General features: G+C 39.1%; 1 protein-coding gene across 1 annotated transcript; it reads right to left on the reverse strand.

Annotated features, from left to right (window-relative positions):
• Positions 1-1,211: 1,211 nt before the first annotated feature.
• LOC109035769 (uncharacterized) lies at positions 1,212-15,414 on the reverse strand. Its single transcript, XM_019049517.2, has 2 exons — positions 14,098-15,414; positions 1,212-1,535 (listed from the first exon to the last, which is right to left on the reverse strand). The coding sequence occupies exons 1-2, from the start codon at positions 14,840-14,842 to the stop codon at positions 1,303-1,305; spliced, it is 978 nt and encodes a 325-aa protein (XP_018905062.2). The 5' UTR covers positions 14,843-15,414; the 3' UTR covers positions 1,212-1,302.
• Positions 15,415-16,787: the final 1,373 nt, after the last annotated feature.

Raw genomic sequence — 16,787 nt, forward strand, 5'->3', positions numbered from 1 at the left:
ATACAGGAATCTCGCAAGTATTTGCAAACTTTCCTAACGTATGATTTAAATTGATTCAATGCTTTCGTTTTTTCAAAACAAAGTTATCATCAGACATTAAACGGTAGAAATCATATGCTGGAAAACTTTTGCGAAATTGATAATTTATTTAGGTTAGGTTTTATTATGCGTCTTTTTAGGTAGACCTGGTTGCCGGCATTTAAAAAAGGAAGTGGTCGCAAGCAATTTGGAAAGCTTGTTACTAACGCGCCAAAGAGTAGATTTCAGACTTTATGAACGTTCTCATCGTAATATTTGTGGTTAATAAAGTTTGTTGTAATTTGTAGTAATAAAGTTTTTCTCTTAAGAGTCTATTTACTTGGCTGTAGGTGGGATAGATTCATATTCACATCTATAGTGCTCTATGCAATGTGCGAATACTCCTTGATCAACTCATTTAAAATAAGAGCTCAAAACAGCGATAAAGGAATTTTGGAGATATTAGAGGCTTGAACACGGTAAATATAAGTAGGAATGCTATTCTTGGAGGTTTTTTTGCTTCATCTTAATTTGATTAATATTAGGCAGAAATTTGTCTTATAACCTTCGTTCTAAATTTAAATAGGTATCTTAAGATAAACGTTGGACCCTAACTCCCAAAACACGTTCCCCTAAGGCATCTGCATCCATCCCATGTAGCACAGATTGCAATAAATTACATTTAAATACACGGTAAAATCATTGCTATTGCGTTGAAGCGTTGTGTATATTGCCTACATACCGGTTGAAGGCACCTGGTTTATTGAAATAAATTGCAATACAATTCAAGTGAGTTGCAATTTTTCATTGCGCTGCATATTGCCTCTCATTCTGCCACATCGAACGCCTTTTGTTGCCTGTTCAAAATCGACACATATTGACCGAATTATGTAGTAATATTGCAATTTCATAGTAAAACAATGTCATTTCAATTGCTAAAGATCGCAATTTCAATTCAATATTTTCATTGCACTGTGCTACTCGGGATACTTTACAACAGATAACTTTTTTTTAAAAATGGAAATTATCATTGATGTCTTCAAGAATCGTCTTCATCTTTCTGTCATCATATGTAGATAAGGAACTTAAAACAGTGTTTTGCTCTCCTGAAAATCCAGGTTTTCCAAAATGTATATAAGTGTAGATTGGTAGTTTCACCATCCCATACCTACGTCACAAAAGGATTTTGCGGGTCAGAATTATTAGACAATTTTATTTGATACCTAGGTTTTGGATTTTCCTATTCTTGCGAATTTTCATGAACGTAGAGAAAAATCACACTTTTCAGTATCCGTAAAGAAATGGATAGAGATGAACTAGCTCAGCAGCAAACCTCGGCTGAGGAAGGTGCGTCCGAACGTGTTTTTTCAGATGGTCCTTACGTCCGAACTTCTTACCACAATGTACGCAACTAAACGGCCGCAGACCTGAGTGAATCCTCTTATGTCGGGTCAGTTCTTCATTCCTCGTAAAACTTTTTCCGCACCCATCTACGTCACATTTAAATGGTCGTTCACCTGCACATACAAAAATCGTATGATGTTTAGAATAATGACACTGCAAAACTGAAGAGTGCTTGTAGTTACAGGAGAAACTCCCCGATAGGTGCACGATGGGGTGTCCCAAATTTAAACCATCCAAAACATTTTCTTGGATCATCGATGTTCGATGGTTTTATTTTGTCACTATGTTAAACATTCAGTATTCCCAAATTTTAGTTAAATCGGATTATTGTTTGTACTGCCGCAACACATTTTTTAGTCTCGGCGAACATGTTTGAGACTCGCCTTTTTAGCGTTTTGGACGCAAATTTTAATGGCAGTTAGCAGCAATTACAGGCATCAAATTTTTTTTTATCGTGACTTTTCACAATATACTTACAAGCAATAATGTTTGTTTTGACGTTGCAAACCTAACAATTTTACTCTACTCTTTAAAACCATACTTTTCCCCATTAGGTAGCTGATTTTGGGCACAGGGAGTCCTTACGACCCCCCAGGTCCTCCCAAAAAAGTCCTCATTGATAGCGTGGCGGGTTTTGGAATTTTGAGGGGGGATAAATGTCCCAAAATCTGTTTTGCCGGCCAAAACACAAGAACGGTTGCTCGTATCAGGCCCGCCACAAGGGGGGAGGGGGATACTGGGTCCCTGGTACCGGGGCCCGGGCGCATTTTCGCGCGCAAAAAAGTCGGATTTGACTGTTATTAAATCAGATTGAATGTTCAAACTGAGCAAAATTCATTATTAAGGACTTTTGAGGGTTGCTGAGTTCAGAAATTACAGATACTTCCAAAAAATTCACGTTTTAAAAATTACAGCTCCTTAGCGCTATTTTAGAGGCCCACTGAGCGCGGACTGGCCGCTCAGGGGTCCTGTACAGAGCTGTAATTTTAAAAACGTGAATTTTTTGGAAGTATCTGTAATTTCTGAACTCAGCAACCCTCAAGAGTCCCTAATAATGCATTTTGCTCAGTTTGAACATTCAATCTGATTTATTAGCAGTCAAATCCGACTTTTTTGCGCGCGAAAATCGGTTGGCGCGCGTTGAGCGGAAACTTCAATCGATCATAACTTCGGAACCGTTTGGTACCCTAGCCTATTGGACCACTCGTTGGATGCGGAAAAAGACGAACAATTTAAAAACTGGTTTTGGTTTAAATAAAAAGTTGAGATCTTTGTAAATTTTTCGTTTAAAAGAAATTTTCTAGATTTAAAAACTGGAGAAAAGCACATTTGTTGACTTAAATATGAGATATCGCGATTTCGACCCTTAGAATCTTAAAGTATGCAATTGTAGACGATTGTTCGTCCAAACCGGACCTCGATATCTTTCTTCGTTTGAGAGATATCGAGGTTCACAGGTTTTGACTTCCACCCCGCTAGCCCCACCCCCCCCCCCCCCAATATTTTGGGGGTCTGAAAATTTGGGAAAAGAAGCGCTCAAGTATGAGTAATCAATAGATAAAGTCTGAAGAAATTCCAGAGGGGGGGGCGAAAAAAGCCGTTTTTGCCTTAAGCTCTTTTCAAAGAAGTATACTTCTTGGAAAATTTTCATCTATTTTCAAGATTTTCAGTGCAGAAGGATATTTTTAGTAACTGCGTTTCATTTTCTTCCGTCGTTAGATGCTATGAGTCTCCAGTCTGGGCATCCTCGACTTCAAAGGCTCATGGCTCAACTCCCTTGCCATAGACAAACGAAGGGGGAGTCCAGGGGGCGTGGCCCCCTCAGAATTGAAAATAGTATCATATGCCCCCCCCCCAAAAAATAAAAATTTTCCAGATGTTTTGGATGCAATAATTCGCAAGTTTTTTGAGCTAAAAGTAGAAAAAAAAGCGTAATTATTCCGCAGAAATTGATGGACAAATTCGTCAAGGAGGCTTCAAAATGCGTCCGAATAGTTTTAGAAATTCAAAAATTTCTCGGGGGATGCCCCTCAGTCCCCCCCCCCCCCCGTGCTTGGGGCCCGGGCCTTAAAACTGGTACCAGGGCCCGAGATGGTATGTGGCGGGCCTGGCTCGTATCACTACGAAGAGCACCATTTTCTGAATCCTTGTTAAATTTTGGAGCGATATGCCACTTTACCATTTTCCCGCAGCCCCTGATACCCCCCAAAATTGCCAAAACATCATTTCGAGGCATATTTTTTACGATAATTCTGCAGGTAAAGTTCGATCAGAGTCTGCTCAACGATAAATGCTGCTTTATACAGGGTTATCCAAAAGTCACTGACCACCCCTGGAACTTTTTTCCAAATTAACATAGAAGTTTGAAACTGTGGCAATGTTTCTCGGTCTAAAGTAGCGACTTTTTGGTCCACACAAAATTTGGGGGGGCACCCCCCCCCCTGAGGGGGGCGGGGGCTAACTTTTTTTTCAAATGGCAAACCCCCCCTTTGTGATACTTCATTCGAAAGATAATAAAAACGAACATTTTTGGCGCAAACCGCAGGTCAAAATGTTGATTTTTGACAAAATGGCGGCCGGTCAAAGTTCAAAATGGCGGAAATTTGGCATCTCCGTTTTTTATCGGCGGATTGGTCTGAAACTCAGAATCCTAGGGTTTTTTGGGACAAGAAAAACGATTCTGGCATCGGTTTTCCAGAAAAGGCAGTCCTTTTCAAAATGGCGGTGGTCAAAATGGCGCCCTAGAGCGAGAAGTGGATATTTAGGCTGCTTATCGTTGGATTTGCATGAAACTTGGTATCCGGGGGTATTTCGGCAAGAGAGGAACGAATCTTTCATCGGATATCTGAAATTCTGACGACTTTCAAAATGGCGGCGGAAAAAAAAGGCGAGAAATCAGTTTTACGGCTGTTTACCGATGGATTTACATGAAATGCGATAGCCTGGTGGTTTTTGGCTGGATAAAAAGGAATCTTTCATTAATTATTTAAATACTAAATAATCGACATCGCATTTCATGTAAATCCATCGGTAAACAGCCGTAAAACTGATTTCTCGCCTTTTTTTTCCGCCGCCATTTTGAAATTCGTCAGAATTTCAGATATCCAATGAAAGATTCGTTCCTCTCTTGCCGAAATACCCCCGGATACCAGGTTTCATGCAAATCCAACGATAAGCAGCCTAAATATCCACTTCTCGCTCTAGGGCGCCATTTTGACCGCCGCCATTTTGAAAAGGACTGCCTTTTCTGGAAAACCGATGCCAGAATCGTTTTTCTTGTCCCAAAAAACCCTAGGATTCTGAGTTTCAGACCAATCCGCCGATAAAAAACGGAGATGCCAAATTTCCGCCATTTTGAACTTTGACCGGCCGCCATTTTGTCAAAAATCAACATTTTGACCTGCGGTTTGCGCCAAAAATGTTCGTTTTTTATTATCTTTCGAATGAAGTATCACAAAGGGGGGGGGTTGCCATTTGAAAAAAAAGTTAGCCCCCGCCCCCCCCCAAATTTTGTGTGGACCAAAAAGTCGCTACTTTAGACCGAGGAACATTGCCACAGTTTCAAACTTCTATGTTAATTTGGAAAAAAGTTACAGGGGTGATCAGTGACTTTTGGATAACCCTGCATGTCACTCTGAGCTGTTTGTACGATTTAATATCAGCTCATTGACAGTCATTCTCGGGCCGAAGTCCGTGAGGGGCGGGAAGAACCTCCGAACATTGGTAGAAAATTTAATCGTGAAGAAGGGATGTTGAACCATGTTTCTCAAAACTGATCATGCAGACTTGAATCTCTGAGAAATTGACTTAGAATTCAAAGCATAGGCTAAGAGAAAAAATAAACCGAGGGCGGGAGGCGGGCGGTTGTCACCTCTAATGAAGACCCCCCTCCACCCGTTAAGAATGCCCACACCCTTAGCAATACGTAAGGCCAGGAAAACAGTGAGCGTAGATTATGATGGGAGGAAATAATAGAGTAGGTACAATCTTGGTCTTAAAAATTTTGACATGAGCTTGATTCTCAAAAATTCGGAGGAGCTGTCCGAAGGGTTGATCGACTTACAAAAAATGTTGCATAAACTTAAATCCTCATGTCCAAGTCAAAGGGGGGCCTTCACTTTGCAGGTGACAACCCCCCACCCCCCGCCCTCGATTTATTTTTTCACATAGCCTACGCTTTGAATCCTAAATCAATTTCTTAGAGATTCAAGTCTGCACTGAAAAAAAATTCTCGGCGTTTTTACCAAGGTCCGTTGGTACCTTTACCATCTCACTTTTTTTTTACCAATTATTGGTAATTTTACCAAGACAGACTGGCAAGCTTACCTAAAAACCGGTATTTTTACTATTTTTTCCAGGTAAAAATACCACTTTTATTGGTAATCAATTCCCGGTAACTTTGCCATTTTATCTCGGTAATTCTACCACAGTCGATACAAAATATTGGCGTTTTTACCAAGGTCCAGTAAAATTACCGAAAAAGTTCAATAATTTTACCGAGATTTCGTGGTAAAATTACCAATTCCATAAATGATAATTTTACCAAGAAGAAAACTTGGATCAAATAGAACCCTGAATTTTTGGTAATTTTACCCTTTTCTTAGTAAATACACAAAGATTTTTTTTTCAGTGTGCATGATCAGTTTTGAGGAACATGTTTCAACACCCTTTCTTCACGATTACATTTCTACCGATGTTCAGGTGAGGTTCTCCCCGCCCCTCACAGACTTCGGCGCGAGAATAGTAGTCAATGAGCTGACATTAAATCGAACCAACAGCTCAGAGTGACATATAAAGCAGCATTTATCGTTGAACAGGCCCTGGTCAAACTCTCCTTGCTCAAGTGCTTATGAAAAGCAATGGGCATTTTGCGTGATTTTTTTTATTGCTTTAATCAAAACAACTAGGTAAGGCTCCTGATGTCACAGAAATTTTCAGTCAGAGTTTTTTGATCACTGAAATCCTCGAAAAAATCAACTTATAAACGCCTCAAAATTCGGATTTCCGAATAACGGTCACTTTTACGCGGAAACGGATTCGGCACACTCACTACGTCACAATAGGGCAAATCTGGTATTTTCATCACTTACAATATATTTTCCCATAAGGAATTGGCAGCCGGTTTTCAAATGCAAATATCGAGAAATTTTAGTTTTGGTGATTAATTATTTCTTGTGCCTAGGTACCTAGATACTTCGACGACTTATTAGATTTTTAGACTAAGATAGGTATTTCTTCGCCGAGAGAGGGGCGAAAACGGAATTGCGACCGCGGCCGTGCCACATTGTAATATATTTTTTCCTGTGATGAGACTTCTTTTTAAGTAAGATACATGCTATCTGGACCCATAAAAATTCTCATTCTAGCTCAAATTGTCACGCACTTACACGTGGTTACCACACTTTTTATCCCTCAAAACTCTGAATAATTTAAATTGATTTGGGGGTAAAACACGATTTCACTGATGGTTTTTCATGAAGTTCCTTTTTTATTTCAATTGCATTTTACTTATTTTCCGAAATGTCTAGTAATTACCTACCAGAAGTTTGCACAGAGGCTCTTTTGAGTAAGTGATATGCCCTGCGAGGTAAGATTCACAACTGAAACCGTTCTACAAATAGTTTTCACATTTATCAACTTCTATCAAAAACTTTCGACAAGAGTTGCAGTGAAAAATATTCGTAGGTATGAATGTCTAACTTTGAGTTACTTACCGAATTCAAATCTTGAACTGGAATCTTGAATCTTGGCCTCAAGAATTCAGGATACCTACTTCCATCTCCAATTTTTGACAACTTATTGGAGGTATTGCAGTTGACGCGGTTGCGGATCTTGGCTCGCAAGGCACATCACTTACTCGAAAGAACCTCTGTGCAAACTTCTGGTAATTTCTTGACATTTCGGAAAAGTGAAATGCAATTGAAATAAAAAGGAACTTCATGAAAAACCATCAGTGAAATCGTGCTTTACCCCCGAATCAAAATAAATTATTCAGAGTTTTGAGGGAAAAAGTGTGGTACTTAACCAAGTGAAAGTGCGAGACAATGTGAGCTAGAATGAGAATTTATATGGAACCAGTTTGCGTATGCATCTTACCTAAAAGGAAGTCTCATCACAGGAAAAAAAAACTACAATGCGGCACAGCCGCGGTCGCAATTCCGTTTTCGCCCCCCTTTCGGTGAAGGAATATCTTAATCTAAAAATCTGGAGGGACAACTGCTAATACAATGTAAAAGAATGTAAAAATGAGTGTTTAAGTCCGCATTATGAAGGGTTTAGAGCGATGGCATCATGTTCAAAAAGATACGAGGATCGCCCTAAAAGCACGATTTTCCGCGGCATCGCCACGTCCAAACAGCTCGGACGCGTCTATTGATTAATTTTTTTTCAAAAATCAATGATTAATTTTTTTTTAAAAATCAAATATTTCCCGTTCCCAAATTTGGGTCGTCAAATTTGGAAGTGAGTGCCGCTCTAATGGTCCGCACTATACATAGTCAAAACTGTCGAAAATTTCAGCTTTTTTCAGGAAATTTGATGCAAAAAGCATCCATGGCTGTCTGTGAACGACTTAAGTCGTCGAATTTTATACCCAAGCATAAATAATAGTCAATTACAAAGTCTAAAATCAACTCTGAGACGTATACGTAGGCTTAAATCGCGAAACAACACGATTTTGGACCGATATTTTGAGCCTTTCGCAATTTGTGCCTATGGGCGGCCCAAAAATACCCTCGATTTTTTTTTTCTTTCTTTCTTTCTTTCTTTTTTTTTTGTGTGTGTGATACTTAGTCTTTCATATTAGACCAAAACGCAACTTTCCTACCCTAACGCGAAGCTGGGAAAAATAGTTGGGAAATTTTGAAGGGGCCTAGGGTAAACCCTTTTTTTGCGGAAAATTATAGTCAATGGGCCTTTGTTTACATCTGACATAGTGATAACAGAGGTTAAAGTTAGCTCAATATATAATTTGCAATAACCATTTTTATAAGTTTTTACTTTTTTATCACTATTTGAAGATAAGTTTATTTTGTAAATCAATTGTTTAGTAACTTAGGATCATGTTAAAAGACGTAACGGTATACATCGTTACATATTAATTTACAACACACTCCGACAGTCCAATGCTTAAACCATGGATGTTCTCTTAATTTGTATAAATCATTCTTAACGCTTCATCAAACATCTTAAATTCATTCAGAACGGTCCCACGTTTTATACACTTACTGTTACTTTAATATCCAGTGTATATGTATAATTTAACACCATGCAGAAAAATGTATTGATACTTAATTCTGGTAACCGAAGGAGGATCCTACGTCTACCTCCCTTGCCCCCATCTTAATCATACTGGTCTCCTCATCTCATCAGTTTTGCCATCGGTAAGTTTTCTTTATCATCGATGATTGATACTATTATTTTGGCGTCCTCGGTAAAACCTTGAAGAAAGAAATATCAAGAAATAACAGCCAGCTCGCTACATCCAGGTTTGAGGGTTCGACTGCGGGAGTGTGTTCTGAATTAATATGTAACATTGTATACCGTTACGGCTTTCAACTGAATACCACCACCAGAGGAGCATGGTGGACATTTCTCAGTAAGGAAGCCTCAGATTTCGACTGGGTCTTCGCAGAGACAATGTCAAAAGCTCTCTCCGACCTTTTGAGAAACATGCAGTGAAGAGTCCGAGGAGATCCATGTAGGTGTCGATGAGACACATGAAAGTGAAAATATGGAAGACGAAATCTTTGTTGATCTTCGTGATGAGGATGACGACTAGGAGTAGAATTTCCTTGTTTTTTTGGGAGTAATTTTTAATATTTTACTGAAATAGCCTTCAAAGAGGTTACACTCCGTAGGTAATTTTGGTTTTCTTAAGGTCTAAGATTTCATCCGAATACTCTTTAAACGAAAGGAATTTTTGCAAGATAGCCAGAAAATTTAAACAGGTTCAACAATTGCTTACTTTGCAACAGCATTTAATTTTTAAAAAAGAAATTAGGTGCCTAACCTTATACGTACTCTTTTTGTAATATATCGTTCTGTTTTTTTTCCATTTAATTAATTAAGTTCAGTATTTTTAAAATGTATTCTTAATATATAAACAGAAAGCTTTACTTATATTGAAATTTTCGATTTAAGTCGTGATTTGTCAATATATTCATCATGAGTCCATCAATTTTCCATGATCATATTTCAACCTTTCGCTCCTAAAAAAATGCTAATGATGCAATAGGTACTGAAAAAAGAAGCACAAAGGTGGGAGACAAGGGGAAGGGGGCTCGATGCATTGCACAGCCGCCTTTACGCGGTGAATTCTAATGATTATTTTTGAACAAATGAATTTATTTTTTTACAGATATCATTCTTCTGAAACGAGCTGACAAAGCAGTTGCCTACCTCGCGTTTCGAAAGTCCAAATTCTTCATTGGAAGGAAAAGGAAGCTTTGTCGGCTGTTTAGCCACCCCCCCCCCCCATCTCTCTCTCTCTCTCCATGACTGTATGATTCGTATATTTTTGTTTGCGAATGACGCTACTTCAAAGGAGCGGCCAACCCTAACAGTTTTGGTAGTGTAGGCACCCGGACCGCTCGTCCGAAAAAAGAAAAAACATGCGGTACTTTTAGAACAACTTATTTGTAAGGCAAGAAATTTATCAAACTGAGGTCAAAAATGGATTTACAATCAAAATACTATTCATGTTCTTAGTCTCAACATGATATTCCGACCGTCGGCACTAAGTACCTAAAGTAGCCAAAAAAAGTTGAGAGGAAAGGTGATGACCGGACTGCTCCAACTGTACCTTCATCAATAAGCATTCCGCAAACTATATGACGTAGATACTTATCAATTTTTACCTTCCTTTATTTACATACAGAGCCGTATTTAGGGGAGTGCGAAGGATGCCATAGCACACCCGGCGGCAAATCTCGGATTTTTCTCTTCTTTTTTTCTTAAGAAAAAGAGAGGAGAGACACGGAAAAAAAGAGGTAGGAACTGTCGGGTATTATGGGCATTTTAGATTATTACGGTAGTACCCCAATTAATTGTGTGAAAAAAAAAAAAAAAAATGAGGGAAATACCAATGGAAGGATTTGAAGAAGATCAATGTTGGGTAAACCTGCGCGGCATGTAGCGGCGTGGCACTGGCTTCCACTTGTAATTCATTCTATCTTCGGGTAAGTCATCGTATTTCTCTTTGAAAATCATGGGCAACCTCAAGGCGGCAAATCAGCCCTCTACGACAGAAATTATTTTTTGACTCTCTATACCTACGCGAAATTATATAGCATTTGCTCGTACTCCATGAGGGCCGTCCCGTCTGGCGACTTCAGCCTCGTAAGAACGATGTCACCGATGAATAACATTTAATTTCGTCGTGGGACGAAACTGCCGCCGCGGTAACTCTCTTTCACGAAAAGCGGACGTGTGACTCTATATTGCAACGATCGCGCAGTAGATCCTGGAGATGACTTTTCGGAAATCGCGATCGCCGCCAGGGGCGCCAGACAGTGTCAGTGGTTGTTAGGAAGACAGGTGAATCCCAGCTAACATCAAGCTAAAGTTGGCTTGTTTTTCTTTGAGAAAAGACAATTGATGCCGTAATTCTGATACGTGGCAACGCAGATACGTTGTTTCTTACTTTAGTATCATTTAATTTTTTACCATGTTTCAATTAGCGTTTCTCATTTTCTGTCTCATTTTCCCCTTTTTCGTGTCACGAATCCTAATTCCTTGAAAAATCATCCCCCCTCCTACAATATTTTGTTTACAACACTTTTTTGCACAAATGCACATCCTCGTAACTATCGCAGAATCGGTTACGCTTTTGCCGTGTTTCCGAAACTGAAATGTCATGCATACGTGCCATACCTATGTTTCTATAAGATACTGCACCGTACATACCTGGGTGAGTTCAATTACTAAGCGTCTAATCTGGTGTTCCCATGCTGTTTTAATCGTAATAATCTGAGAAACATGGGCAGATTAAATTTTCTTCTCATTTTCCACACTATTGTTGACTATTACCTACATGCTATTTTCCAATTTATTTGGACTGAAATAAAAATTTAGGAGAACTTTGAATGTGCAAATTGCCTGCATTTGTCCCAAATTTGCGTGTCCCCCGTGCTTGGTTCTTGACTTTAAATCGATGTTGCAGCATAACTAGAGTGATTTTTTATGAAAACTTTATCGGAGATGATAGGTAATGCTTTGGAATTTGAGAAAAAAAATATGTCAATTTCTTTATTGCTCCATCAATAACTTTTTCACGCGCTAGAATCATTGTCCCGAGCAACAGTCAGGAGAGACATGGCAACGATGTAATATGCTCTAAATGATTGCCGTAACGTTGAGGTTTTTCCAAAAACGATTTTTTTTTGTTTCGATTGAATAGTTCACACGTCGCAGATGGCAAAAATTCTGAAATTCGCAAATTTTTGTGCAAGATTAACGGCATTAACGATGCCAAACAAAATGCTATACGCGATAACTAACAGGGCGTCAAGCGTACACACACACACACACACACACTAATATCAGCTCGTAAAATACCTTCGAAGTGTGCGTTAGGGAAAATTTTTTCTTATTCCGATACTCTAAGATGTAGGTACTACTAAATATTCCGTGAAAAAAACACCAAAATTGTCTTTACTGTTGGAGATAAGCTTAAAAAACAGCTTATTTCATCCTGTCCCGTTCTATCCTGTCCCGTTCCATCATGTCCCGTTCCATCATGTCCCGTTCCATCATGTCCCATTTCCATCCTGTCCCAGTGTCCCAGTTTGGGGACAGAGTGGAAAACTGTTACAACTGAGACTTGCTTGAGTAAGCCTTGTAGGCGCTCTTTTCTACCGATTTGAGTGAAACTTGGTACCCAGAGGTATTTTCCAATGGGAACTCGAATTTTAAGTCGAATATTGAAAATTCGAAAATCCAAGATGGCGGACATGACCTAAAATACTATCGCAGCGCCTAAACAACTGAGACTTGTTTGTTTAAGCCCTGTAGGCGCTCTTTTTGACCGATTTAAGTGAAACTTCATATCCGGGGGTATTTTTCAATGGGGAACTCGAATTTTTAGTCGAATTTTCAAAATTCGAAAATCCAATACGGCGGACGTGGCCTAAAATGCTATCACAGCACCTAATCAGTCGATTAAAGTGAAACTTGGTACCTGGAGGTATTTTTCAATGGGAAACTTGAATTTTTAGTCGTATTTTCAAAATTCGAAAATCCAAGATGGCGGACATGACCTAAAATGTTATCTCAGCGCCTTATCAATCGATTTTCGCGAAACTTGGTACCCGCGGGTATTTTCGAATGGGGAACTCGAATTTTAGTGAAATTTCCAAGAATCGAAAATCTAAGATGTTGGCATTGGCTTAAAACACTATCTCGGTGACTAATTAATTGATTTTAATGAAACTGGACCGGAAAACCTTGGTATTAGGAAAAGAAAGGGAATTTTAAGAGGGGTGCAATAGGGTTCCTTATGTATCTTAGGCTACGAAATCGAAAAATTCCTGGGTTTTTTCCACCGAGCACAGATTCTCCCGGAAAATTGACTCTCCTGGAAAAGCTAGATTTTTAAGGAAAATTCCGATTTCTCCTGGAAAAGCTAGATTTTTAAGGAAAATTCCGATTTCTCCGGAAAAATCCCGAACTTTCCCAGGATAAATCGCACTGATGCAGGTAAATGGAGGTGTTCTTCAGAATCAGTGCCAAAAATCTACTTCGAAACCATTGGCAAATCTTCGGAAAATCAAAAAAAAAAAAAAAAAAGTTGACCGGCGTAATTGTTATGTTAATGGAAGTCCTCAAACTTTTCCTGGCTTTATCGCCACTTAAGCGGGTACACGCGCACTCGAAATTTTAAAATTCGGTGTTATTTATTCATTTCGTATTGCAATTTTCCAAGAAATAAAAGCTTCTTCTCGTGTTAAAGGAAGACAGTGAGCATTTTGGTAAACAGACGGAACTGTCTAAAAAACAAGCAGAATAAGCTCCAGATATCTTTTATGACGGATGAATTTTTTCTCAATCTTTTGGTTCTGCAAGATATGAAAGGGTTACATGTTTTCAAATGCTTTAATTTAGTGCTCGACGATGCTATTATGACAATTGTGTTCAATTTTCAATTAAAAGTATTATATGTCACCTCTGAGATGAAAATTTGGGAAATCAGGCAAAATTAGAGCAAATTTTGGGAAAAGATACACTTGACGGTGGAAATTCGGGTTTAAGCCCAACTATTAAGCTCGACGGGCTATATTTCCTAAGTCCATACCTAATGATAGTCAAAATAAAGTTTGGTTTGCCCAAAAATTCACAAAAAAATTTTGAGAGGAAATAGAACCTGGAATTTGACCCTTATTTGAATTCACCCACCTACCCAGGAGGGAGGAGGCGGAAAAATTTTTTTGGCACCGGTCGTCAAAAACCTAATAATCCAGCTCTGTATACATATACGAATCGCTTGTAAACTCCCATGATAACAAACGCCTACCTATTACAGTCACGCTACTGCAAAAATTTGCTGTCGCATTTTACGTATTAAGTAAATTAGTAATAAATAAATTCAGTTTATACCAGACAATTAAATTCACGTAAATCAACAAATATAGTGTACCTGCGGGCTAAAATCAGAGATAGACTGATGAATAAATTTACCTGTATGAATTCGGACATGCCCCTTGAGTTGACCATTATTGCTGAATGCAACATTGCATTGAGGACACTGAAATTTCTTTGGGCGCTGTTTGACTTTTTTTTGATTAGCCTGACTGTAGAGTTCGGCCAGATTACTCCAGGCATCCGTCGAGTGAGAATGCAAGAGTTCGTTTTGGACGCCAAATACATCCTCCGGACTAAGTCCGTAAGCAATTAAACTCGGGTCATAGCAGTTTGGGTAGTTGAAATAATTCGAACTGAAACTCGGCAGACTCTTTGTGCGTAACGGATCTAGACTTTGCGGTTCCACGTGAAAGAAATCCAGGCTAACATTAAAACGATTATCACAAGTTCGGCTATCAGTGCTCATTGCATTCATCTCGTTCGACACTTGACCGGCCAGCGTCACCTTATGATTCAACTCATCAGCTTCATGATCCAAGTTTTTCGATATGTTCGGCACTGAACATCTCCTCTCAAGAAACTCGCGTTTTAGACTGCACCACGTCTGACGTTTTTCATCGAAGACGCTAGACGGTGAGGCTACCGATGGTTTCGAGTCGAACATCTGCCTTTCTTTGGTATCCGTCGTCGTAATGTTACCGCTGGTCATTTGAGGAGACTCGATCGAAAGATCGGTTTGAAAGTTGTTCGACTTTTGACATTTGGGTGGCTGCAGTAAATCGTAAGAGTAGGCGGTCCATGGCCTGAACAATTTAATTTCGGATGCCATTAAACAACACATAAGAGCAATGAGTGGTAAGAAATTTCTCCGTCGTCTTTTTCGTGCAAAATGTGACAACTTTCCATGAACTGAGATGTGAAAGGTGACGCGTGAATCTCGAAAATTACATTGAAAGAATGCGCACAGTTCTACTTTTTCCAACCAGCACAGATTTATGAACACAAATTCCGTTAATTTTTTTCCGATATAAATTAAAGAATTAAGTAAAAAATCGAAAATTTTAAGCGTCACTTCAATGAATATTTGAGAAAGTCGCGGTAGGAACAAATAACGAGGAATACGACGTAAGTTAACTATCACAGATTCAAACACTTAACATTTGGAACCGAAAAATCGCACTCGACCGGTACCGAAAAAAACCCCTAATATATCGGCGGAGCAGGCGAAAAGACACCTGTGAAGGTGTGACATAGAATGATCTTCCAATAGTCTAACGCGGAGAGGGTCGCGCTGAGCGCTGAGGTTGAAGAGGGAAAAAGGCTCAAGAGGATCTTTTGAATGGAATGGGGCTCGGGCTTTGTGAGCTGGGGGTTGGACTTGACCAACCCTCCACGCGCACTACTGTAATCCGTGTGTAATAATAAAGTATCCTCTGCTTGAGTTTAGGATGTTAGGGTAGGAGCTTGACAGTAATGTTTGTGGCCATTTTGTTAGGCATCTGTGAAGAGTTTAAGAGTTTGTTTGCTCCCCATACAAAACTCGATTCTTCTGAGTTAGACTCTCCGTACTCAGTTGTCAATGTTGCAGAACTAACGATTGTTTTCATAATCATACTGCCGCCCAGGGAGGAACACCGTACAAAAATGTTTCGAATTTCCTCTAATTTACTTTATGAAAAAACCTATTTTTCAGGAAAGTTATGAATATTTTCCATTAATAATTTAATAATTTAGACACTTCCGATTAAATAACGAACACAATTCAGTGTCGAACGTAGGCAGGTTATCCGTCGTCTGGTTATTCGACGCTTCAGTTAGGTAGGTATCCGACGGACATCCTTCGAGCGTTTTTAAAGATAAATGTTCAACACTATGTACCTACGAGGTCAACTTCTACAGTTTTCTCATTATATCTGACGTATTCCGTGGATATTTCAATTATCCGGGGTTTTCAGTAACTATTAGGCGTGAATATCCGCAACAGATACCTATCCGAATAACCGATGAGGTTCCACTATCTTAAGTAGCACGGTACAATGAAAATATTGAAATAAAGTTACGATGTATTGCATTAAATTTGAAATTTCTTCACTATGATATTGCATTATTTTTACATTATTTGGTCAATGAATATGTACCCATTTTAAAAATAATCAGGAAAGAGAGTTCGAGGTGGCAAAATGATGGGTAATGTGTAGAGTGCAATGAAAATTGCAACTTTTTTCATTTTTGTTGCCACAAATTTCAATAAGCCAGGTGCCTTCAATCAGTAGATAGGCAACATAAACAACACCTCAGCAGCAGCAGATGCTGCAGTAGCGATAATTCTTCCGTGTAATCGCAATTTATTGCAATCTGTGCTACTGGGAATATATATATGGTAAACAGATCGATTTAGGGTGAAATATGTCTGTTTAAAGTTTATGATGCCACACTAGGCTGTCCCCAAAAACTGACAGTTGACTCGTTTTGAGAAAACTGAGCAAGTTTTTGAACTGATGCATCCAACTGGTTAAAAATCCTGATGATATGAGCAACAAGCTTTTACACATCGCATTTCGACATATTGAATAATTTCCTCAGTTTGGGATGGTCAATAACATTCCTAAGAACATAATCTCAAAGTCTCAAGGCATATTTTGCATTATCTTATATACAGGGTGCGGCAAAAGTCCGGGGCGGCTGTTTATTTTTTAAACGGCTACACGTAGAAAAACGAATTTTGGGGGATGTTCTTGGGTCAAAGTAAGCTACTTGTTGGCACTCCCCAAAATTTGTTTGGGGGC

This window comes from Bemisia tabaci, chromosome 1 (assembly GCF_918797505.1).
Source record: "Bemisia tabaci chromosome 1, PGI_BMITA_v3".
Lineage (NCBI taxonomy): Eukaryota > Metazoa > Arthropoda > Insecta > Hemiptera > Aleyrodidae > Bemisia > Bemisia tabaci.